The sequence below is a fragment of the Lonchura striata genome, chromosome 6 (genome assembly GCF_050655825.1).
Source record: "Lonchura striata isolate lonStrDom1 chromosome 6, ASM5065582v1, whole genome shotgun sequence".
NCBI lineage: Eukaryota > Metazoa > Chordata > Aves > Passeriformes > Estrildidae > Lonchura > Lonchura striata.
Genome location: NC_140708.1, coordinates 40,735,861 through 40,760,855, shown reverse-complemented (window position 1 = coordinate 40,760,855; position 24,995 = coordinate 40,735,861). Strand labels below are relative to the sequence as shown.

General features: G+C 47.8%; 1 protein-coding gene across 5 annotated transcripts in view; it reads right to left on the bottom strand.

Moving 5' to 3' along the window:
• The window catches only part of INPP5A (inositol polyphosphate-5-phosphatase A), a 185,735-nt gene that overhangs the window by 136,642 nt on the left and 24,098 nt on the right, over window positions 1–24,995 (bottom strand). For 4 of the 5 annotated variants that reach the window (XM_085583039.1, XM_085583036.1, XM_085583038.1 and 1 more), the window contains exon 2: window positions 5,075–5,116. In XM_085583039.1, the coding sequence (XP_085439165.1) occupies window positions 5,075–5,116 (42 nt within the window). Of the gene's footprint in view, window positions 1–3,651; window positions 3,791–5,074; window positions 5,117–24,995 lie in introns of all 5 variants that reach the window. The other variant, XM_085583040.1, reaches the window with a different exon arrangement.

Below are 24,995 nucleotides of genomic sequence, written 5' to 3'. Positions count from 1 at the left end.
ACAGCCCACACAGCCCCACCTGAGGAAAACACCCTTTGGAAAAGGGTGGAGACCTCAGCTTGGAAGAGCTGCAACAGAGTTTTTTCATCCCCTTTAGTTAAAAAAGTAGCATTAGGTCAACCAAAATAATTAAACAACCTTTGAGTGTCTGGGTGGGGTTTTGTTGTGATTTGGGGTTTGCAATTTTTTTATTTGGTTGGTTAGGGCCTTTTTTGTTTGTTTTTCTTCCTTCTCTCTGAAGGGTAACACACAAAGTTCCCACGCAGCTATACCAAGATGACCTTTAGCTATTAGGTAAACTTTTAACTTCTGTATTCCTACAAATAAAAGCTAAAAATACTCTCAAACACATCAGGCAACATGGAAAATGGCATTAGGGGAAAAAACCCTCTGGGTCCAAATTTGCATCTAAAATGAACATGTGCCACGAATGCAACAGAAAAAGATAGTTATTAAAATCAGTGCAGATTTTCAGCAGCTCCAGCTCCTGAACTCCTCCTGCCCCACATATGAGGCCCAGTGCAGATGGGGAAAGGGCAAGGGATGGGGGAAGGAGGGAGTGAAAAGGAAAAGGAGTTGTAAGTAAATAAATAAGTCAATAAAAGTTCTCCCTCTGCTCCTACACCCTTTGCTTGCAAACAGCTTCCTTCATGTTCTTGGAGCTTGTTCCCCCATATTTCTCCTGTGCACTGACTGACGTGGAGGCTGCCAACCAGGGCTGGGCACCTTGCACAAGTGGGACAAAACTGCCACGTGCATATTCTCATCTGCATGGCAGCGAGCTCACCAACCATCCCCCTGCTTGCTCAGCACTACTGTCTAAATCACCAGTCATCCCAGTTCTTGATAAGAACCAAAGTCTTCCCTATCACAATTAAACACACCAAAATGCTGCTCTCAGGCTGTTTCCACTCTCCCCCAACAAACCCTTTCCCTCCTTGTTTCCAGTGTAGGTTTTGGGGTAAGAGAATTTTTACTGGAAAGAGGACTAGTCCAAACTCAGCTCTTTCAGACCCAAGTTACCAGCAGCTATCTGGAGTTAGGAGATGGGGCACAATCTCCAGCACCAGGACTTCACTGGCTCCTGCCTCCCTCTAAGGCAGCTTTTCCAGCCTTCAATGTAATTCCCAATTATCAGGGCCACAGTGTGACCCATTTGCTCACAAGCCTTTTTTCTTTTGTTCTGGTTCCAGCGGATTGCCTTCAACTGCAAATACAATTTTCTGCCTTGAACATTAGAAACCAGAGCCAACGCTGAAAGCCCTGGGATTTGCAGCATCCTTCCCCCACAGCGCTTGCTTCTGCTCCTGACAGGAACATAGGATTGCTGCTGAAATGGCACCTGTGGCACGGAGGTGACCCAGGGCACACGATGGCACAGTCCTGCAGCACCCAGGCCAGGTCAGACGGCGGTACCGGGGAGCTGGACGCGTTTCCTACCCGCAGCCTGGGGCTGCTGCGCACTCCGGTCCGGAGCATCCCCGCAGCAAGGCCCGGGACAACCCCAGAGCCGCTGTGTGACACCGCTGTGACACGGTGTGACACTCCGTGACACTGCTGTGTGACAGCATCGTGTGACACTGCTCTGTGACACTGCTCTGCGACACTGCTGCAACACTCCGTGACACTGCCGTGTGACAGCATCGTGTGACACCGCTGTGACACGGTGTGACACTCTGTGACACTGCTGTGTGACAGCATCGTGTGACACTGCTGTGTGACACTGCTCTGTGACACTGCTGTGTGACACTGCTGCAACACTCCGTGACACTGCCGTGTGACAGCATCGTGTGACACCGCTGTGACACGGTGTGACACTCCGTGACACTGCTGTGTGACAGCATCGTGTGACACTGCTGTGTGACACTGCTCTGTGACACTCTGTGACACTGCTGTGTGACAGCATCGTGTGACACTGCTGTGTGACACTGCTTTGTGACACTGCCATGTGACATTGCTGCAACACTCCGTGACACTGCCGTGTGACAGCATCGTGTGACACTGCTCTGTGACACTGCTGTGACACTGCTCTGTCACACTGCTCTGTCACACTGCTGCGTGACACTGCCATGACACTGCCGTGTGACACTGCCACGACACCGCTGTGACACTGCTCTGTGACACTGCTCAGTGACACTGCTCTGTGACACCACTGTGACACTGCCATTACACCGCTGTGACACTGCTGTGACACTGCCATGTGACACTGCCACGACACTGCTGTGACACTGTTGTGACACTGCCATGACACCGCTGTGACACTGCCAGGACACTGCCGTGCCACTGCTGTGACACTGTGACCATCCCGCTGACCTCGACAAAACCTGCACGTGTGTCTTCAGCCAAGAAGCCCAGCAGACACGCCCTGTGCTGTGCCATGCCAGAGCACATGGCACCCTGCTGCTGTCACCCTGAGCCCGCTGTCACACAGCACGGGGCCAACCTGCTGCTCTCTGCCAGGAGCTGCTGCTAAAACCAGCCTGGAAAGGGCCTTTCAAGGGTCTTTTTTACTGTTTGCATTTCTTGGAGAAACTGTTTCATTTACCAGCATTAGATCTGCCACAATTTCCATGTTAATGATGTAGGATAGGGTATTTGTAGATCAATGGCAGAAGTTTCAAAAATTGAACATGTGACATTTGAATCTTATTTTAGCCCTCTGTATGCTACCATGTCCTTGGAAATGCATATGGCATGTAAGCCAATGGTAACACATAAACGACCTGTACTCACCCATGACAGCAAATAAAATCCCTCATTTTAATTTACTGGAATTTAGAAACAAGTCCACAAAATGCTCTTTAACCAATATGCTCTTTGACATCAGTTCAACAACATTACGGGTTTAATTTCTAGAAACATTTTAAACTTAGAGAGGTAATGGTTCTTCCTTTTCTGTGGAGAACATTTTGACTACTTACACAAGGACCTCATCTTCAGAAGTTATGCAAACCGCCCTGACACAACTGCATATGCAAATTGAATTCCTCAGAAGAATGGAAAAAACTGCCGTCTGCGGTTTATCTGGTTTCAAGCTTACCACGAGGCACAGAGTCATTTTCCAGCGCTGCTCTGGACCTCAGTTCACAGAGGTTTCGCACAGAGCGTGAGGAATTAAACACAATAATCCCTCTGAGGCTGCACGTTTGCGGGGTCGCTCTGAAGCCAGAGCGGCACTAAGTGACTTTTGGTGTGTTCAAGTTTGCTCTTCCCTAAGGAGCTTTCTGTCCGGTTTGGTTCCACCTCCTACTGTGCTGGGGAGTGTGGCGTGAGCAGCCAGCCCGCTGCCGAGCCCAGAGGGGAAGCAGGATAAGGCAGCAGCAGCCATGGCAGCACTGCTAACTTCGTCCTGTGTCTATTTTTCTTTTCTTTTCCTTTTTCAAAATACAGTTCCCAGACTGCAGGGCCAGAGGGCAGAGGTATGGAGAGGGAACAGAGCAGAACCCCCCTGGCTGAGGGATGGGCTGGGGTCTGCCTCAGCAACACTTTTCCTGGTCTGGACCCTGCAGCAGACTGGCATTATGGAGCATTAATTTTATTCCTCTTTGGAATTCCGTACACACAATATTTACTGGGCCAAAGACAGACCACGTTTAGTCACGTGTCAGTGGTCCCTGCCCTAAGATAGCAGCAGCTCAGTCTTTTCCCCACCTCTTCCTGTTTTCCACAAACTATTCAGAAGCATTTCTGCAGTGCTCATCCCACTTCAGAAAACAAAATGAACATAGAAGGAGTTTCCTTGATAAAGATACATAAATCAGTCATGTGGTGATGAAAAGTATGCAGCCATCTAAAAAAAAAAACAACCAAAAATAAAGAGTTGTCCCTGTTTATTTGTATTTCCTGCATAGCAAGAGTTTTTCCTGAAGCTGTGGAGGGCTGGAATCAGAACCAGCTGAGACACTTGCTTAGAGGAAGCACCATGGACATATGGCAATGATCAACCAAGGTTGAAGAAACAAAATAAAAAGATTAATCTGAAGTTGGCAGATACTAAACAATATAAGAGTGGTTACTGCACCTTGGATTTTTGCAAATCTCTTACATTTGCCAGTAAAAGTGAATTGCAGTATTTTACATCAATGTAATAAAGGTCACAGGCTGCACTGGCAGCCTGGGAATGCAAACACTCGTGGGATGCTTTCAATTACAAAAGGAAAATACAAAATACTGCTAATCATATTTTCTGCACACTTTACAATTTGAACAGCACAATTCTGTTGTTTAACTATTTTTCTGTAAGAGATGTAGGACTGGATAAAGGAATCCCTTCAGTACCAGGTGGCACTTTTCCATGGCCAGGTCAGTAGGGCTTGGAATAGAGTGCTTTAGCAGAAAGTGTCCCTGCCCTGGCAGGGTGGCATCCAGATGCTCTGTCAGCTCCCTCGAGGCCCTTCCAATGCAAAAACCATTGTGGGGCTCCAGTGCCTCAGCTCTCAGCTCTTCCCAGGGATGACACCTCCATGCCCCAGCAGTGCTCATTTCCTGCTGCTTATTGACACATTTTGCACAAAGACTGCAAGTTAAGTCTCTACGACAATATCATCATGTGAGAGGGGCTTTTATACTTTAAAAACCCCCTGACACCCAAAGGTTACAGCACATTTTATATAATGGGTTCAGTGTCAGTATCTCCATATTACCAAACAAGAAAATTGTTAAGAAAGAGAAGACAGGACTCATCTACTCCAAAACAATGCCCAAAATTGTTGTATTTCAATTTTAATACAGACTGGGCTTGCCAACAGATCTTTTTTTTAAGTACTCTAACATATATCTTATTCAGTAGACTTAAAAGACCATTTCATGCCAAACTGGAGTCAATTTTATAAAACTTGAATCTATTTTTTAGGCAGAGAATTGTTGATGAGAACAAATTGTGCTTATATGCTGAATTTTTATAATGATTGCTTAGAAATCCAGGAAGAGACATATTTTCAGGGCTGTCTTTTACTATAAAATAAAATCACTATCAAATAGTAATTTCCCTTCACAAAGCAAAAGATCCTGACATTACTAATTAGTAATAAACAAAGATGCACAAAACTCCATGAGAAAATAAACTTTACCTTACCTGATAAAATTCCCGAAGCCAATTCTTCTGTAAATTTTCTGGCTGAAAAACAAAAGGCAAAAATTAATTCTAAGTAAGAGAAATCTATTTTTACAACAATACCGCGATATTATTGCTTTCCTCAGTGCATTCAAGAAAAGAGCTTTTTTCACAATTAAAGCAAAAATACAAACACGAGGATGTTCCTCCACGATGCCACTGGACAGGCTTACCCTTTCATTGCCCTCTGGTTCTCAGCAAAAAGGTGCATTTTGTGTATGGCTGCACAGCATTGGCAGCCACACGTTCATCAGGCAATGGCAGAGCTGAACTGTGCCCTGTCAGAGGGGCACGTGGATCACCTGGGATCAGAACTTGCCACACCCAGGTGCTGCTCTGAGCTTCCAGTGACCCAGAGTTACTGCACACAACGTGGGTCAGAGAATGACAGCGCTTTTGGGGACACTCCATCCCATCAGGCCTCCTGCCAAGGACCAACTGAGAGAAGCACTTTCAGATTGCTCCAGAAATTATGACAACAGAAGCAGCAAAACTGCAGTTAAGTGCTAAGTTCTGTATTCTTACAGATCCCAGATCCCAGCCTCAGAGGGCTGAGAAGGGATCTCAGAGGGAGAGAACTGATTTGTCAAGCTTTATCTTCAACAACAAAACTGCTGGATAATTTTTGCATCCTAGTGGGGAATAACAAAAAAAATCAGACTTGCTTGTCACAGCAGTGGCAGGAATGTCCAGAATCGGTGGGAGGCAGCAGAACTTATCAAACTGGAAACAGAGACAGTTTATCCCTTCCAAACAGCTCTGACACCAACTGCCCTGAGGCAAACACACAGGCACCGAGCTTCTGTTCTGCTCTGTTCTCCCATTAAGTGTGCTATTTTCAAACAGCTGCACACAGCTGCAAAACAAGAACTGGAGAGGATGAGCAGCACTGGAAGGTGCCCGCTGAGCTCCAGTAACCAGTTCCAACAAAGAGGGTGCTGAGGAGGTCTCTAGGGCTGCCAGCATGGACTCCTGTGCCCAGCCCATGCCAGCCCTGTCTCTGGCTGCTGCTAACCCTGAACTCCTGTGCCCAGCCCCGTCTCTGGCTCCTGCTAACCCTGCACTCCCGTGCCCAGCCCGTGCCAGCCCTGTCTCTGGCTTGCCCTGGCCATGCACCCACAGCTTGGGCTGCACAGGAAGGGCCCTGCCGGCTCCCACTGCTGTGCCCTCCTCCAGCAGTCCCTCATCTGGCACCACCACATCTTTTCTTTCCACTTTCACCACTCTGTGGTACAATTCTTTAACCTAGCCCTTACTTCAGACTCCTCTCCAGCCACCTCACATAAATGAAACAATTTTAACTTTTGAAGGACTGGAGATAACAATAAAGTAGAAAGATAATTTATCTTCCTCTTATTTTTCTGTCTAAAAATAGGCACATTATATTTCATGTCTTCCACAGACTTCAGACTTCTTCCTATCCCTTCTCTCTGCACTCTGTCCTTCATTAAATTATCTCATTCTTTTTGTAGTATAATGGAAATTAATCTTTTCCCTCTCCTCTTTGATGCTAAATCCTTTCATACCCATTCACCAATGAACCAGGTTCTCCTGAGTTATTAATCCAAACCCCACTTTATCAGGCTCTTTCTGGCTACTGCCAGTGGGAAGCATTCCCTGTGCCCTGTCCCTCCAATCCCCTGTCCAAAGTCCCTTTCCAGCTCCCTTGCCACTGAAAGGAGCTGCAGGTCTCTGCTCCGGGTGTCTGTCCTGAGCACCCGGGGCTCTCCTCTCCTCCCCTACCCTCCCCTCCATCCCCAGGGCTCTCCTCTCCTCCATCCCCAAGGCTCTCCTCCCCTCCACCCCCAGGGCTCTCCTCTCCTCCATCCCCAGGGCTCTCCTCCCCTCCATCCCCAAGGCTCTCCTCCCCTCCACCCCCAGGGCTCTCCTCCCCTCCATCCCCAGGGCTCTCCTCTCCTCCACCCTCAGGGCTCTCCTCTCCTCCCCTACCCTCCCCTCCACCCCCAGGGCTCTCCTCTCCTCCATCCCCAGGGCTCTCCCCTCCATCCTCCCTTGCCCTTGCAGTTCCAAGGCGCTCTGCCCTGTGTCCCCCCTCCTGCCTGGGAACACAGGGCTGGTCAGCACGGGTTGCTCAGGGTTATTTGCCCACAGGCTGCTCCTCAAACACACCAAACTCTGCTGTTCTCCGGGCAGAGCTCAGCAAATGCCCCTGTGCCCGGAGGAGAACGGCTCTGGTTTTATCCTGCCCTTCAGGCATGCATTTTGACTCCACTGAGCCACAAATAGAAACCCTTCCCCTCAAACAAGCACAACTTCCAGACAGCAACACCACATGGGATCCATATTAAAAAACCAGAACATGCATCCCACATGCACTGCTCCCCTCAATTAAAAGCAGTTTTGACCTTTTCCTGGAATTACAAATCCCATTCAAACTATCTCTTTTCATGACGAGTTTCCACTTGAAGTCTATTTATGTCACACTGGTCACTGTAATGGTCAGGTTTATAAGAAAAACCAGTCAGCTTGTGAACACATGAACACCACATGAGCTGGTAATAGCCCAAAAACAAGCGGCTTTTCAAACTGAGGATACAAGCAGTCTCTCTTCTCCCCAGTATGTCTGTTTCCTACAACTTTACACTCAACAGCCAACAGGAAAGCTTTAAGCCTATTGCAATAATATACTCAGAGGGGGAAGGAGTCTTTTCAAAAAATGAGAAAGAGAACATATATTTAGACAAGGTAAGGAGCCTTTCATTCAAAAGGAAAAAGGGAAGAGAACTAAATGAAACTAAATTAACAGCCTGGAAAATTCCTTTTCAGCTTTACACATAGGGAAATGGAAGAACGCCAATGAATTATAGAAAGCAGGTTCTGTTTTGTGAAGTTTATTTTTAGCAAGGAATAACCTCATTTTTTAAGCTAAAAGGAAAAAAATCTTGACTCGCTTTGTGGAAGTTGCATTCTAAAATGAATCGGAGGACAACTGGCCACTTGGACTCTGCACACTGCTGAACACAAGGCTCAACCAGCCCGATTTTTACATGCCTGACTGGAACAGCCCCAAGAGCCCCACATGGGTGAGGGATCACTGGAACCCTGAGTTCCAGAAGTCTCCTGGCATCCCACAGCACCACAGGGGCCCTGCTGCAGCCACAGACTCCCAGGGTGCATCCCAGGCAGGAGCCAGAGCCTCTCCATCTTAACTGCCAAGACACAAAGAAAAATATGAAACACAGGCTATTTTTCCCTGCCTTCACTATGATTGGTTTTCTACTTATTTAATGCAAAGCAAAACCTTTGATCACGTTCTGTTTGAGCAGCAACAGGCTTACTCAAAAACTTCTTTTGAGTCTGCCAACATGGCTGACCATCACAGTTGTTTCAACAAAATTTTAGATTGTGAATTTTTTATCAATATTTTTGATCTCTTATATTGTCTTTGCAAATTTGCTGGCACCCTTTAGACATTTATATTAAAAGATCCACTGGATCAAAATATTTTTTTTATTTTCAAACAGACTTGTAAGCACTGCTGCTGCTATGCTCTTTTGAACTACACAGATGATACTAGCAAAACCCCCCCATCAGCTGGGTACTATTAATGTGGTGTTCTGCAGTCACTTTACACTCTTAAACGACAAACAAAAAGATGATAATCTGCATGTTCTGTTCACATTATGAGTTCAAAACATTTCAAAGTCCACATAGACAAACCGACCAGGACCAAACAGGAAAACAAGATTTATGAGTTTAAGAAAAAACATTGAAAGAAAAATGCAGATTTTTCAAAATCCAAATTTTTATTTAAACACCATGCATTTGCACAAACAGCTTGCAAACATAACTGTGGTGACCCTTAGTTCAGCACTTCTGAAAGCCTACAGCTTTCCCAAGGAGCGGCAGAAGAACAGCCCCATCCTCGCTCTGTTACAGCCCAGTGACAGTCGCAGGATCAAGGACCCGGTGCAGGGGAGAAAAACACAACACAGCCCAGTTGAGTGCAGACCGAGAAACGGGCTGGACACTCGCGTCTGTCCCAGGAGTCTGAGGCCACTTCAGCCCCAGGCTGAGCAGCGCAGCGCTCGTGGGATGCCGAACAGGAGACACGGAGGCAGACAGCCAGCAGGTAAGGCGGTAAAGCAGAGCTGGGGCAGGGATGGGGAAGGCGCTGCTGCCACGGCAGGGAACGGGGCCAGAGAGCACGGACAGTGCCCGAGGGAGAGCATGGACAGAGCCCGGGGAGAGCACGGACAGTGCCTGAGGGAGAGCACGGACAGAGCCCGAGGGAGAGCACGGACAGAGCCCGGGGAGAGCACGGACAGAGCCCGAGGGCTGGAGAACATGGACAGTGCCCGAGGAGAGCACGGACAGAGCCCGAGGGCTGGAGAACATGGACAGTGCCCGAGGAGAGCACGGACAGAGCCCGAGGGAGAGCACGGACAGAGCCCGGGGAGAGCACGGACAGAGCCCGAGGGCTGGAGAACATGGACAGTGCCCGAGGGCCGGCGAGCACGGACAGAGCCCGAGGGAGAGCACGGACAGAGCCCGAGGGCTGGAGAACATGGACAGTGCCCGGGGAGAGCACGGACAGAGCCCGAGGGAGAGCACGGACAGAGCCCGAGGGAGAGCACGGACAGAGCCCGGGGAGAGCACGGACAGAGCCCGAGGGAGAGCACGGACAGAGCCCGAGGGAGAGCACGGACAGAGCCCGGGGAGAGCACGGACAGAGCCTGAGGGCCGGAGAGCACGGACAGAGCCCGAGGGCTGGAGAACATGGACAGAGCCCGAGGGCTGGAGAACATGGACAGAGCCCAAGGGAGAGCATGGACAGAGCCTGAGGGCTGGAGAGCACGGACAGAGCCCGAGGGCTGGAGAACATGGACAGAGCCCAAGGGAGAGCATGGACAGAGCCCGAGGGCTGGAGAACATGGACAGAGCCCAAGGGAGAGCACGGACAGAGCCTGAGGGCTGGAGAGCACGGACAGAGCCCAAGGGAGAGCATGGACAGAGCCTGAGGGCTGGAGAGCACGGACAGAGAGTGGCTGGAGCGGGGCTGCTGCGCACCGCGGCGGGGAACGGGAGCGGGAGCGGCGGGGAACCGGCAGCGGTGGGCCCCGAGCTCCCCGGCACAGCCCGGCACACGCTGAGAGAAACAGGCCCGGCACCTGCTGCCTGTTTCGGAGGCTCCGTGCTTCCGAACAGCCAAAGCGGTCTGCAGGAGACACCAGCTCCCCCTGAGACAGCCGAAATCCCCGTCCCAGCCCGTAAGAGACAGAAACAGGCCTGCCTGCCAGGGATGCTGAACTCTGAACACAGCAGCACTCTCTTAGGCACAGAAGTGCAGCCTAAAACGGGAACAGCAAGCAATGACCTGTTAATTAACGACTATGGCTCCATCTGAGGGAAATGTAAGGAATAATGGAACAGAAGCAAGGGGGAGGAAGCGAGTCCCTACTTCTTCAAACGATGTGGATGTAAAGACATACACAGATGTGTATGTAGCATATATATGTATTATAGTTCATACCATAACCATAATTACTTGCTCCTCTAACAACACAGGACAGTGGAGGGGAAAAGAGACACCTGTCTTTACCATCTGCATAATAATGACAGCATGTCCTGTCAGTACTCCCATCCGGACAAGATCTTTCAAACCCTCGAGAACCTCACTGACCAATCTTACAGGTTATAAGACTGTAAAAAAGAATCACATAGATGCCCTCAAAAGCAAGGCAGCTTATGAGCAGCAGCTGAAACAAGCTCTAGTTCTTCAGCAGATGAGGCCGATGCCATAACAGCACAAAGCAACCCCTGGACAGAGCCCAAGAGCCCAGAGCCATTTACTGAACCCAAGTAAAACAAACCTCCTCTGGCCATGTAAGTGAAAAAATGAGTTAGAACAACAAATGCTTTTTAACAAAGAACATCTGTGTCAGTAGAAACCAATGTAGTTTAATTTCAGGGCTGGGATGTAGAGTCTCCTGCAAGCTTGAGCCCAGTGGGCACAGGTGCCAGGAGAGGGGGACCTGAGGGTGCCAGGAGGGTGAGCAGCAGCTCCCTGCAGGCAGGACAGGACAGCACAGTGACGAGGGAACACCACAAACACGCTGCTGTTCAAAAGGATTGTGCATTTTCTTTGCTGCCCCACAGAGTAGCTCTGTCTCAGGTTCTCAGTGGGAACATTTGGGAGCCCCACCTAAACTCTGGAGACAAAGGAACAAGGTCAACCCAAAAATATCCCTCAAAGAAAATAGGAAAGGAAAAAATAAAACCAGAAAACTACTCATTACCAATAGAAAAAGTGAAGTTCACATGACAGACTTGAAACTGTCACCTAATCCAGCATAAATAATGTTTGCATCTCATACACAATGATTCAGGGCAGTGACTAAAACTAATCTGCCATTCCTAAAAACAACTAAATCTCAGGAAGATCATCAAGCACATACAATATCCAAGTTTGTAACACAATATTTATAACTCCCAAGTAGAAAGATGAAAACTGCACTCCAAGTTCCTTGTGGCTATGGAGCTTTAGAGCCAGCACCAAGCACCAGCCTGGACAGGGCCTGGAGCACCCTGCTCTGGTGGAAGGTGTCCCTCCCTGCCCGTGGCAGATGGGTGGAATGAAATGATCTTTAAGGTCCCTTCCAACCCAATCCATCTGTGATTCTACAATATTCCAAACAAAGTATTAATGTCTGTCCCAAATCTATTCCTTTCTTGGCTAATCCAGCATCACAGAACAAAAGAAAAACACTTCTCTCAGCACAATGGAGCTCAACTTTCAATTGTAACATTCCCACAGAACAGTTAATTGAAGATACACATTTCTAGTAGAGTTTACATAACATATAATTTTCTTAAGCATTACACTGGGTTATACTGAGATGGAGCAACAAAAGCTCCAGATTTTCAGAATTGCTGGTGTTGAGTTCAACAGATCTGACAGGAAAGTGACCATGCTTACACAGGTCTAACACACATACAGGCACACCCTTAAGGCATGAAGCTGAACTGTATTTAACCACGTTTTCTGCAGGTATGCCGCACACAGACACTGTTTATCCTTGGGCACCTGGCGAGCTCAGCCTGGTTTGTCCCTGGGCACACAGAACAGCAGAGCCAGGGCACAGCCACAGCCCACACGCAGGATAAACCCAGACAGGCACAAGCACAGGGCAGGAACTGCTGCTGGATAATGACTTAGAAGTAACTGCAAAGATTGCAAGTCCAGGATCTTGAATCTCCTGACCCCAGTGACCTGCCCATGTACTTCAAATTTAACTTCTATTACTGACATCTTACTGAAAGCTTAAAAGCTCCTGGATATTTGAAAAACCAATGTGTTAAGAGCATTAACAAAAGTTAATCCAACACCACACAAACTCTAATTGGTAGCGAGATCAACGACATTAATACACTTCAAGTTTTCCATTGGTTGGTATCCTGATTTTGGAATGACATGGGGAAAACTGAAAGAGTTTAAATCAAATTAATACGCTTTTGCATGTAGCTAGATAAAATAGAGCTCTGGCAAAATTCACACCCACAACCACCACCATGGCCTGTCCTGTGTATTTGTGGGGTTTCTTTCTATATTTGTTTGAAGTGAAATCTTTAAAACTGTCCCAGGCTGAACAGGGGGATATCTACAACTGTTCTTTTAAATCTGCATGGCACAGAAACATGCACAGGAGAGCAGCACCATCCAGACTCACAGCTCCTGGGAACTGAAGGCCAATGATCCAAATGAAGGCATGAAAACATCCCACATGTTTTATTAATCCAGTGCTCTGTGTCAGCTGCAGGCCTCTTCACAGCTGTGCTGTGCTGGCACCATGAAGCAGAACATCCCCAGACTCCCAGAGCCTTCTCCACAAGTCCAGAGACTGGTGAGAGCAGCACAGGTCACTCATTCCATACAGACACATGCTCCTAGCCTGATACACCAACAGCTCTGGGCATCTGAGCCCAGCAGCCCAGCGAGTAACTGCAGAGCAGGAGACCTGTAGAAAAAATTGCCTTAAATCAATAAGGTACAATGTCCTCTGCAGAAAAATAAAAATAATAATGTAATTTTATCTAAGTGCTCATGTTTGCAGACAGTAACTTCTGTGACCTAAAGCTCAAGAGCTGAAGGTCACAAGTTGCATGCCCTGCTGTGAAGCAGTGTCTATCAATTCCTCTAAGTAATAAATGCTCTTTCCTCAAGCAGACATATATCCTTATTTATGAGCCAAATGCTGTGTGATGGGGCACTGCTGTGCTAGGGGTGAAAGCCCTAGCCTTTCCCTGAATGGCTGCAGAGTCAGTGCCATGAGAGTGCAAGCTGTCAGTGAGGCAGCTCCAACACACCCTATATTCTATTAGAAAAAAAGAGCCCTCACACCAAAACACCACAGTCCCAAGACAGCAGTGAATTTACCACCAAGTGAATCCCAGCGGAGTTCAACACATTAATAAATACACAGTGATCTAATACATGTATTTGATAGCAGAGTGGACAATGACAGTTGCTTACATGCTATTTCAAAAATAAAGGGCTAAGGGAGATACTTGGAAATTTATTTCAATTTTATCTAGAGAGTAGGTTTTCAGGATTGGTGGAGTTTTTTCCTCCTCCTTGCTGCTATGCCAATTTCTATAACAAATGCATCTTTGACCAAAGGTCCAATAGTCCACAAAGCTTATTTTCAGCTTTATTCAGAGCTGCCACATGAAAACACCAACCTTGTTTTGGTGATGCTGAGGGTGAGCCCAGCAGAGGTGGTTTGGATGATTATGGCATTCTCCTATGGGATAACATCCTCTACCAACAATGCTCCCAGAAACACATGGCAAAAAGCCCAGCTGAGACAAAGCACCACACACTGGGAAGGAGCTCTAGACTCATCAGGAGACCCGAGTGCTGGGTACTGCATGCTGCTTTGCACTACATTACTCCTGAGAGAGGGAGTGAGTCTCTGCCAAACGCTGCCCATCAGGGACTGATGGCAGACAGCTCTGGGGCTGAGAGTGGCTGTACATGAGACAGCTCTGGGGGCTGAGGGTGGCTGTACACAGGATACAGACAGCTCTGGGGGCTGAGGGTGGGCTGTACATACAGACAGCTCTGGGGGCTGAGGGTGGCTGTACATACAGACAGCTCTGGGGGCTGAGGGTGGCTGTACATACAGACAGCTCTGGGGGCTGAGTGTGGCTGTACACAGGATGCAGACAGCTCTGGGGGCTGAGGATGACTATCCATACAGACAGCTCTGGGGGCTGAGGGTGGGCTGTACATACAGACAGCTCTGGGGGCTGAGGGTGGGCTATCCATACAGACAGCTCTAGGGGTTGAGGGTGGGCTGTACATACAGACAGCTCTAGGGGCTGAGGGTGGGCTATCCATAGAGACAGCTCTGGGGGCTGAGGGTGGCTGCACACAGGACACCAGGGCAGCAGCATGCAGAAGAGCAGTGTGGTCCCAGCTTGCTCAGCTTAGGTGAAGGGACCTGAAGACTCTTCCCCTGACAGGTGACACTGAAGCAGCCTCCACTGCTGTGTGTCACAACCAGGTCTCCTTGAGCAAAAGCAAAGATTTCAGGTTTGCTTTACACAGGAAGGATGGGGGGAAGCCACCCACCAACAAGCCAACCGAACACAGGAAGCCTCTGTTGTCCCATATATATTATTACTGACACCTTGGTTATTCAGGAGCCAAATCCTTTTCCCTCCTACACCCTTGGGATAGCCCAGAACAAGGTTTAGGTGCTACATTTGCACTTAACATGCAATTGCTGTAAGAGCAAAAATTTATGAATAAACTATCTAGATGATTCTTTATGGTAAAAATAGCATACAAGAAGAAATAGGAATCTTCAAAACCATGGACAACTCAGAAGAAACAATTTAGAGAAACAAAGTCCTGAAAGGAAACCAGTTTTATTCATCATAACCATTAATAAAACATTACTGATGCAGTTTCAAGGAAGCCAAAGCATCAGAACTGATATATGCAACTGGAAATAACCATGCTCAGTATTCCTTTAAGTTTCCACAAAAGGCCATCAGACATCTGGCAGAGAGGCAAGCTTAGAAAGAAATAAATTGGCAGAGATGTGTGCAGCCCTTTGCAAAGTGTTTCATCCAGCCAGCTTCAGCAGAAGCAAAGTCTTAAATGAAATACACAGATACTTCACTACTGCTTTTAAAACAGATGTACTTTAGATCTGACATTTATATTCATTTGGAAACCTAACAAACAAGCAATACTGAAACAGTGATTTTTAGATGTCTGGAATGCTGATATCGCCACGTTATCTATTTGAGTATATAAATCTCAGGGGTTGTGTTTGGACCCCAGTTACAGAAAAGAGCCCGTTGTTATATTGATCCATTCACAGCTGTAAGGTCCTTGGGCTTCTATGCATAAAAATTGGATGTACAGTCAGTATTTCTGATTTCAGTCAGAATACACCTTACAATTAGACACCAGGGCTCAATCCTATTGTTACAGTGGAAAAACAAGCAAAAATCCCAAACACAGTATGCTTTGAAAGATGTTTTCCTATTCCCCCACCCCTCAGATAAAAATACATTTATAGTATGAAATGGAATTTTAGAAGCTTTATATTATAAAATGGAATTTTAGCATGAAAGAAGAAAATAAACAGTAAACATATGAGAAGAAACATAAAATACATTCCAAACTGATTTGTGAAACATTATATTAATTCCTATGAGGTTACGAGAGTGTTGAAAAGGCAACACTGATGGCAGTTCTGGAATCCCAGAAACCCTTCACTGCACTGAGCAGTGATGGGGAGCAGCTCAGCACCCCAGTGAAGGACACCTGTCCAGTACTGCCCAGGGCAGGGTGGGCAGCACCCCAAAAGCACAGCCTCTACTCACCCTGGAAAGAGACAAGCACAGAGAGCAGCTGTCCACCCCCAGCCCCTCTAGCTAATGGGCTCCGGGCACAGAGCCTCCCTCACTGTGGGGAGAGGCAGAAGTGAAACTCGCTGCAGGACTCAGCAATCCTCCTCCTCCCACTTCTTCTCTGAATTTCAGCTCCCCGTGGAAGCTAGAGCGGGGGAAAGGCCCAGCTGTGTGTCCAGGCAGGTGTGTGATGCCCCCAGCCCCTCGGTGCCCACGCAGGGCAGGAGCAGCTCCTTGCCCGGGCGTGCTCCAGGTCTGCTCTGCTCCCCCAGTCTGCCCTTCTCCCCCAGCTCTGCTCTGCTCCCCCAGTCTGCCCTTCTCCCCCAGCTCTGCTCTGCTCCCCCAGTCTGCCCTTCTCCCCCAGCTCTGCTCTGCTCCCCCCGCAGCAGCAGCCAGCCCCGCATGAGGATGAGGGCTGCAAACACAGCGGCCCACAGGCTCGGTGACACCTGCCACAGGTGCTCCATGTCACCTGCAATGTGTGAACAGGGCAGCAGCAGCTGGGTCTGTGCCCACCCGGCAGGTCCCCGCTGTGGGCGCGTACCCAGGGGCATCCCCGAGGATGCAGACCTGCAGCCCCTGCTCAGACCCTTCCCCACCCCTCCCTGTGCTCAGTCGTTTCTGTGCATATAAACTCCTCAGGGTTTCACTTTGCCTTTTTTTGCCATTAACTTCAAAGTAAAAGTCGAGTCTCCTGTGGGTGCGTTTCCACAGGAAATCCTGCCCCTTGTTCACTCTTATCCTTAAAGAGAACCATTTCCTTTGGCTTGAAAGCAAACTGCCTGTAGCCTTGTGCCACAGTGAGGGCTGTTGAACACTAAATATAGACTCCAAAGGAAGGAAACATCAGGCAGACAACAGCAGCGAGGAGTGCCAGCGTGCAGTGTTGGATGAACGCGCTCTGCTAACACAAAACCTGCAGAATACCCAACAGTGAGATCACAGCTTCTCTTGGGTTTGAGGAAAAAAAAAATCCCCCATTGTTGAAAATTAATTTTAAAAATACCTAAAGCAACAAAAGCGTGCACAGATGAGAAAGACACCCTGCCAGCACTCCAGCCTCCAGGATCCTGACTGCTCCTCCTCATGTTAAAATGCTCAAGCGAACGTAACCATTATGTTTTAAGCATGTGAACTTTATCAGCTCTGAAAGCCTCCATGCTGTTTTACTTTGGGAGTGTCCCACACTGCACACAACCCAGCATACACTACCTGGTGCCCCTGCTCCACAGCTCCTCAGCCCAGCCACTCACAGCTTTCCCTGGCAAAGTGAAACCTGATTCAAAATACCCCAAACAAAGCCTCAGGAGTTTGGGTATTCCTAGTACCCCAAACACAGCCCCACGTGACAACCTGTGACACGAACATCTAATTCCAGTTCTGCCTTCAAACCATCAAGCTGTTTCCATGACACAACGCACCAGTGAGCAGCAGTGTAAGCCAAACTGGGAGCTGCTGCACCCCTTTGATCATTTCCACTCAAACATCTGGCTGGGAAAGGAGGATGCTGGAGCTTGCCAATGCACCAGCTCCCACATTGACACTTCCCAGAGGTACCAAGCTGGGCTCTCCTCCAGTTCCCATTGCAAGCACCATCCCCACTGCTCCCTTGGACCACCCTGTCTCTGGCTGCAGTGACCTCCCCTCCTGCACAGACAACTTCTGAGCTCCCACGCCTCAGCTGTATGTGCCAAGAGCTCTGGACAAGGAAAACAAAACTCACAAAGCCCATTCCTTGTTTAAAACAAATGGTAACACTCCAGTTGAAGACTCAGCCAGAAGTCTTTGCTTTTGCCCCAAGAAGTGCAGTAAAGGTTATCCAAGTACAACCAGAGGTCAAAAGATAAAGCTTGGTTTGTTCCCTGGTCCCGTTGTACATGGCCAAATGAGCCCCTGTGCTCCAGAACACACAGACAGTTTGACCTGTGAGGCAGCACATCCAGCACAGCTCAAATGGTGTGCTGCCCTGTTCCTGCCCCTATAGACAGCTATTTGACATTTATCCCTTTGTCACAGTAAGTGTTGGTATTTATCAGATTTCCATTTGTCTCCCAGCTCCTCCAAGCCCGTTACACTCAGCAGGACAGTGCATTCCACAGGGATCATTTCCCCAGCATCACTGTGGATGCAACAGCCCAGCAGTGCTGTGACCACCCCCAGAGGGGAGCACCCAAGCTCTCATGGCTCCCAGGACACACAGTCCCAGCTCCACCTGAATAAAGGTTTACTTGTAATTTGCATTTACACTTGTGAACAGATTAATCAATTAATTAAGTTACTGTCGAACCAGTGTGACCAGTGGTTAGTGGTGCAAAAGGTATTTAATATCTAAACCCTCCTGGCTGCAAAGGCTGCTGAAAACCAAAGTGGTAGTTGTTACCACAACTCTTTTGCAAAGAGAAAAGCTGTCAGAGCAAGCTTTGGAAGAGTTGCTGGGCTTCCATCACTTCTTATCTGCATTTCCTGCACAATTTTCCAGGCTTTAGGCAAGAGGCATTTTGTTTGAAACTAACTGAACACAGGGACAGATATTAATAAAGGGTAATAATGTGTGTTATTTTCACAATTTTCAATACAAGTCTGCAAAACAAAAATGTCAATTAAGCTGAAGCATCCCTGTCCTACAGCTAACCTCATGCTTATGTGTGGCAGAATTAGGCCCAAGCCACCGTTCCGCAGATTTTCACTGAACACTGATGGAAGGGAAGGATCACATCAGGCAGCAAGCGAAGAGTGCAGAAATGAGAGCACGTTTCCAGAGTACACCTGCTGAAGGCACCCAAGTACCTGCCGAGCAGGAGACCACCCCAGGAACTGAGGCTCCTGCCATGCAGCCCTTCCCAGGCCCTTGTTGGAGTACAGCCTGTGCAGTCAGCTCCTCAGCTGCACCAACTGCCTCAGCACTCACAACTTGTGCTTTGTGTTTGATTTAGACTGTTTTAGATTATCTTTTAAAGAAAACTCCAATGGCCAGGTGAGCATGTCAGGTATCATTCCTATGAAAAATGTGACTCCTCAAAATTTCTCTCCCTGTGGCTATACAAACTTGAAAACATGAGTCAAGTATAGCAAGTTAAGGTATAGCAACCAGAAGCAAATGAGTAAGACCTCAAATATCCTGATTTCAGGCTTGTGGCGACAGTTTTAGTGCCAGGCTGGGGGTTGGCAGCTCCCCCAGTGCTGCCCCGAGCATCCCATAACAAGGGCAAAACACCTCACACTTCAGCCCCACGTGTGAGAAAACTCTATTTCACTGCATGACCAGTGACAGGCTGCACAGCTGCAACCAGCTCCAAAGCACTGAGGTGTTGAAAAATTACTTTTCAAAGTGTCCTTTTTGTAAAAAACAAAAGAAAATTTACTTGCCATGCTTTCTAAAACATATTTTGTATCTGTGCTTGATATTCAGTAGGACTAGTTTCACACAGGCAAAGGGTAAAGCAGGGCAGTGAGCTGGACAAACAAGAATAAATTGTAGAAGTTCTATACATAATGGCAGAGATATGAAGCACCACCGTGGTTGGGACAAAGCTTCACTGCTCAGGCAGAAGGTGAGTTTTGCCACCCAATTTAGAGCCCCAGGGCATCTTTCCTCCAAGGCTCCTGTGACCTGGTCCCCATCTGATGGCATCTCCATCCCCCTTCAGTGTGACTGAGGTTCTCACGGTTTCACAGGTAAACACTTGGCAGCTCGTCCTGTTTGCATCTTCCACGGGAGCTTTCCCTCCAGCACAAGCCCCCCAACTGCCTGGTCCCTGTGACATCCCAAATTCCAGCATGGAGGGGTGCCAGCCCACAGTGGTACCCAGCGTGCCAGGCACAACACCCAGCACCGGCACTGCAGCCTATCCCCAGTTAATTCTTTAACTACAAACGCATATCTGTGGTTTTATATATGCAAATATATGTTCAAATGCTATTAGCTCTGAAGACTGCACAGGGAGCTCAGCAGGCTAGAAGCCAGCAGAGAAGGCTGTTGTTCGAGCACACAGGCTGTTCAACTCCTCTCAAATTTTTACAGTGTCCCCCTCAAAGTTTTGTAGATTTCCACATGGCTTTGTCCTGCAATAGAGCAAAAACATCTCCTGGCAAATCCAGTGTGAGAGCAATCAAGACAGGAAGCTTTGGCCAAAAGCAAATAAACAAACCAGGCAAGCAGAAGTCAGTTTCCCGCTATCGACACAAAATGCCTTGGCAAGGCTGAGCAAGCCACGGGGCTTTACATGAAGTTAGGGAGCTTATCCTCAAAAAACCGGAATGTGAACTAAACGAAGAGACGCTACAAGGAGCAAAGGATCTGTGACAGACTGAACCTGGCAGCTCAGGCAGGATCTGTGTGTGAGCACAGCCCAGACAGGTGGGACACAGAAGGTGGGGAAAGCCTCCTACAGTAACCAGGAGCAAAGCAACGACTGAGCAAGGCAGGCAGCAGGGCTGGCCATCAGCCTGGGCAGGGGATCAGCAAGGTCACGACTGAGCCTGAACTTGAGGAGCCAGAAAAACACTGTCTGCACTGGGGTTGGTAGAAGCACTCCTGTGGGACTCCTGAAGAGATTCTTAAGCTCACGGGGAAGCTGCTGCTGGCAGAAAGCTTCACAGATAAGAAGAGCAGAACAAAAATGACAAGACACAGCAATATGCAAACCTACAGGTAAAGGAACAAAAAAACCCCCAAAGATGCAAAACACTTAGAAATGTTTTCCTCCAACTCATTAAATAGCATTTTGCTCTTCTACACCCATCTACAAAATTAATCACAAGACACAGCCAGGAATAGAGACTTCCAATTTGGAAGTTATATCTCCAGAATGTTTTTCCTCATTTGTAACCATGCCTTGCTCAGATAAGAGACAAGACTGCAGCAAGAGAATTGATGCATACATTGCTCCAGAACTATTGAACTATTCCCAACCTACTGTACATACACAGTCTGGCACACTGGACTTGAATAAGCACCTGCTTGAAAATTAAATGCAAGTCAAGCACTGCAAGAGCATGTACTCTGGGACCTGCTTATCAGAAGGAAAAGTGTTTCAGAGAAAATCATTCCCCTTTTGTTACACAACATTCACCATCCACTGCTGCTGACAAGACAGACTTTGGAGGGAACAGGGGGAAGACATCCTCCCTCAACTGCAAAATTTACTTTCCATCTCCAAACCCCTCCCATAATTAGAAGTAAGGGTGAGCCTGCCACAAGGAAGGGCCCTGGGAGGGGAGGTGACCACGCTGCTGGGCAGCTTGCACTGCCCTGGAACACTGCAGCTGGCATGACCACACTGCTCCTGCTAAGGGGTCAGACAACCTATTCTGTGCCCGAGAAACTAAAAAGCCAGGCACAAAATCCCATTTCCACAAACATGTTGTGGATGCATTTATTCAACCAGGCTTGATCAAACACTGAAACCAAATGTGTGGCATTGTGAAGCAGCAGTGGAAACCCCCCAGCAACCAGCCAGCAGTGACACTCTGCAGCCAAAATTCATTTTGTGTCCATGGCTCCAGAAATCCAAAGCCACTATGGAAAATATTGTATATTTAAACCTAACTATTCAGAGATATCCTGTTTGCAGTGAGGTAACACCTCTATTTTTCTCTGTCAGAAGGAAGTGCACTTCACCTAGTATCAACATTCCTCATAGTGCTGGAATGGCTCTTTTCCTGTTTAGGAAAATGGGCTTCAGGCTTCAATTAAATTCTGAGAAAAAGTAAGGACAACTTTATTGACTTTTTCTCCATGAAATTGTTTTCCTATTTCAACATCCCAAATGAGTTGTGTATTACTCTGGAGAAAGCCACCTTGAGTTTTCCTCTGACCACCTGGAAGAGATGAAACTGCAATGGACTCATCACTGGTTACCAGGGCACGAGGATGCATTTCAGGGCAGTGCTGCAGATCTGGGGACACACAAGGACAGATGGACATGTTTTTACATGCTTTCTAGGAAAGCTATGGAAACATATATTTATGCTGAAATATGTGAATTTTATTTAAAAAGCAAGGGTAAAACGGTCCTTAAATTCAGGATTGAAAAGTAGGATTAGCAACACAATTGCCATGCCCTTAGGTTGGAAACTGCCCCACAGTCCTCAGGCAGGAGCTGCTGCCTCCCAGCAGAGAGCCTAGAGGCAGCATGAGAGGGAGAAGGGAGGCTGCAGCTCAGGAACCACCCTCGAGCAATCCTGTGCATCACACTCTCTATATTGTGATTTTTTCTGTGTGCCACACTTTTCTACATTGACAAACTGTTCTCCACCTAGTGGCACCAACACAGTCTCCAGCCCATTCCACAGGAAAAGAGTTATGGAAACTGTCAAAACCTACAGCAAATAACTCACCATCACATTCATTTAGTTTAAACAATAGCAACTATTTCCATCCTTGAAAAGGATTTCATTTGTCAGAGCAGCTCAGCACGAAAAGCTTGGTCTCTCACCAAATCCAGCCCTCCTGGAAGAGTGCAGCAGTTGACATTTGCATGCCCACAGCCACCCACCTCAGTGGCCCCACCACAGGTCACCAGAGTCACCCACCGTGGGTCACTGGTGTCCCCCCACGTGGGTCACCAATGTCACCCCACACGGGTCATTGGTATCCCCCTACGTGGGTCACTCCACGTTCACCGGTGTCCCAGCACAAGGGTCCCACGACCAGTGTCCCCCCACGCAGGTCACAGCCTGGCCACACCCAGTGTCCTCCCAAAAGCCCCTCTGACACACAGAGACACGAGAAGGAGTTTTAACAGGTGACCTGAATGCTGACTTAAAACTTCAGATTCCACACGAGAAATGGAATTTCCTCCCACAAAAAAGTTAAAAGCTGTGCTCCACTTCTGGAATACTTTCTTTATTCATAAAGCAAAGTACAACTGAGGGCACTTCACTCAGTATTTTAAGAAAACAACAGAACAAGTGAAAATTCTCTTCCTGCCCTGTGCTTACAGCCTTCTTACATGCCCAAATGGGTTTTGTTTCCCTTTTAAGTTTTCACACAGATATTTTCCATAGTAACACAAAATTTACTCAACTGCAGTTACAGGTTAATAAAACTAACTGGAATTATTTATTAATGCACTCTTAGTATCTAGTATGTACAAGCTGTCATATACCTGTTTTATATTTCTACTTGAAACTAAAAAGGTTTGATACATGGGATTAGCTAAATACATCCCTGTACATTGTGCAGCTTCAGAAGTCACCAGAGTCACATCAGAACAGAAGCTTCCAAAATTCCACAGCAAAACATCAAGTTTTTTATACTTCTTTTTCTGGGGCTCAGGAGCTCAGTTTTCCACCCGAGCTGCCAGCACAGGTGTCCTCATGTGACAAGTATACTCAGTGTCAGCTCACCTGCTTTGCCACTTATTCTATTTTGAGAACAGATAGCTCAAAGTGGCAGGGCACAGCTTAATACATGCAAAATAGACCTACTTTTGTTTTCAGCCATAACTGGCCTGTCAGAGACCCTTAAAGGCACACCAAATGCCTGAACCATGTTAAAACTCCAGAACTTTCCTCCCATTCTCCAATGTCCGGTCTTTAATTAAGAGGATATTAGCCATGGTGGTCATTTCATAGTTCACACAGGTTGGAGTGCAAAGCCCAGTAAATGATGGAGCTGTGACCACTGCTGAGGCTCAGCAGGGCTCCCTGGGCTCCGAGTCTCCTCATCTGACTGGCCATGAAGCTGCCAGTGCTGCTGCAGAGCCACCAGGCACAGCCCCAGCCAGGACTTAGGGCAGGAGACAAGGAGCCAGACCCAGAGGGGCGAGGATGTCCTTGTGCAGCGAGGCATCTCCCCAGGGAGCAGTAACTTGGGATTTGCAGCCTTTCCTCACAGCACCCCGAGCAGGGCTGGGCTGTTGGTGTGACGGGAGCTGCTGTCCCTGTGCCACAGCCAGGCCCCACGCGTGGGGCTGCGGCAGGGCAGGCCCTTGAGGGGCCCCGTTTGCAGTGGGACAGCACAGCTCCCAGCAGCACCTTTACACAGCCTTCCGTGCAGCTTTGCAGTCAGAAAACACTCAGGATGAAAACAAGAGACTCAGCCAAATCCCAGCTGGGGCTCCCTGAGCATCCCTCAGACTGGGCTTCTCCTGGCACATCCCACGCAGATGGTGTTAATGAAGTGACCCAGATTACACGCGCTCAGCTCGCTTCTCCACTTCAGCTCTGTGAAGCTGTAATTACATTTACAACCCAGTGACAGGAGTGTATATGGGCAGGTTCTCAAATCCCAGACAGAGCCATAGCACACCCATAAAGTGCACCCATAAAAAGCATAAAATGAACTTTACATATGAAGTACATAAAACATACTTCACTACAGACTGGTAGAAATGGAGCTCAGGGCAGCGCTGGGTCTAAGCAGGCTGGAGTCCAGCTCCAGGCTGCACATTCACTGACCCCAAAGCAACGCCGTGCCTTTACACCTGTATATCTGTCCTCTACCTGCTAGGAGGAATTCAAGTCCTTGAGGTGCCAGCTCAGGCACCGAGTGACACTTGCAGCAACAGCCAGACAACCCGTGGTGCTGCTGGGAGGTAATTACACCGTGGGGAGACAGCACACCCGGGCAGTTCACAGGGAACAGCAGCAGAAACAAGTGTGCACTAAAACTAGCACTGCCACTGGCAAGGTGAAGATTGCACTGACTTTTAAAAGCCTAACAAGTTGATAGGGTCAAAAGTTAATTAAACCCATTTTACTTCCAATTATCTGCCATTTCAGGTTGGGTTATAATACTGTTAAAGAATGAGCAAGAAGGGTCTAAAAGCATCATTCCATATTTACAAAAGGAGATATTCTCATTTTTTAATTACAAAAAAACCCAGCTTTCTTAGTATTTTAATGGAGTTCCCTAGAAAACTTGGATAATTTTGAGTTACTTTTTTTTTTTAATTCTTCATTCACAGTTCCAACACAACCACAAAACTAGAAATAAAACCACTTCACCCAGTAGCCTGAAAATTCAGAGTCAAGGTTACTCAAG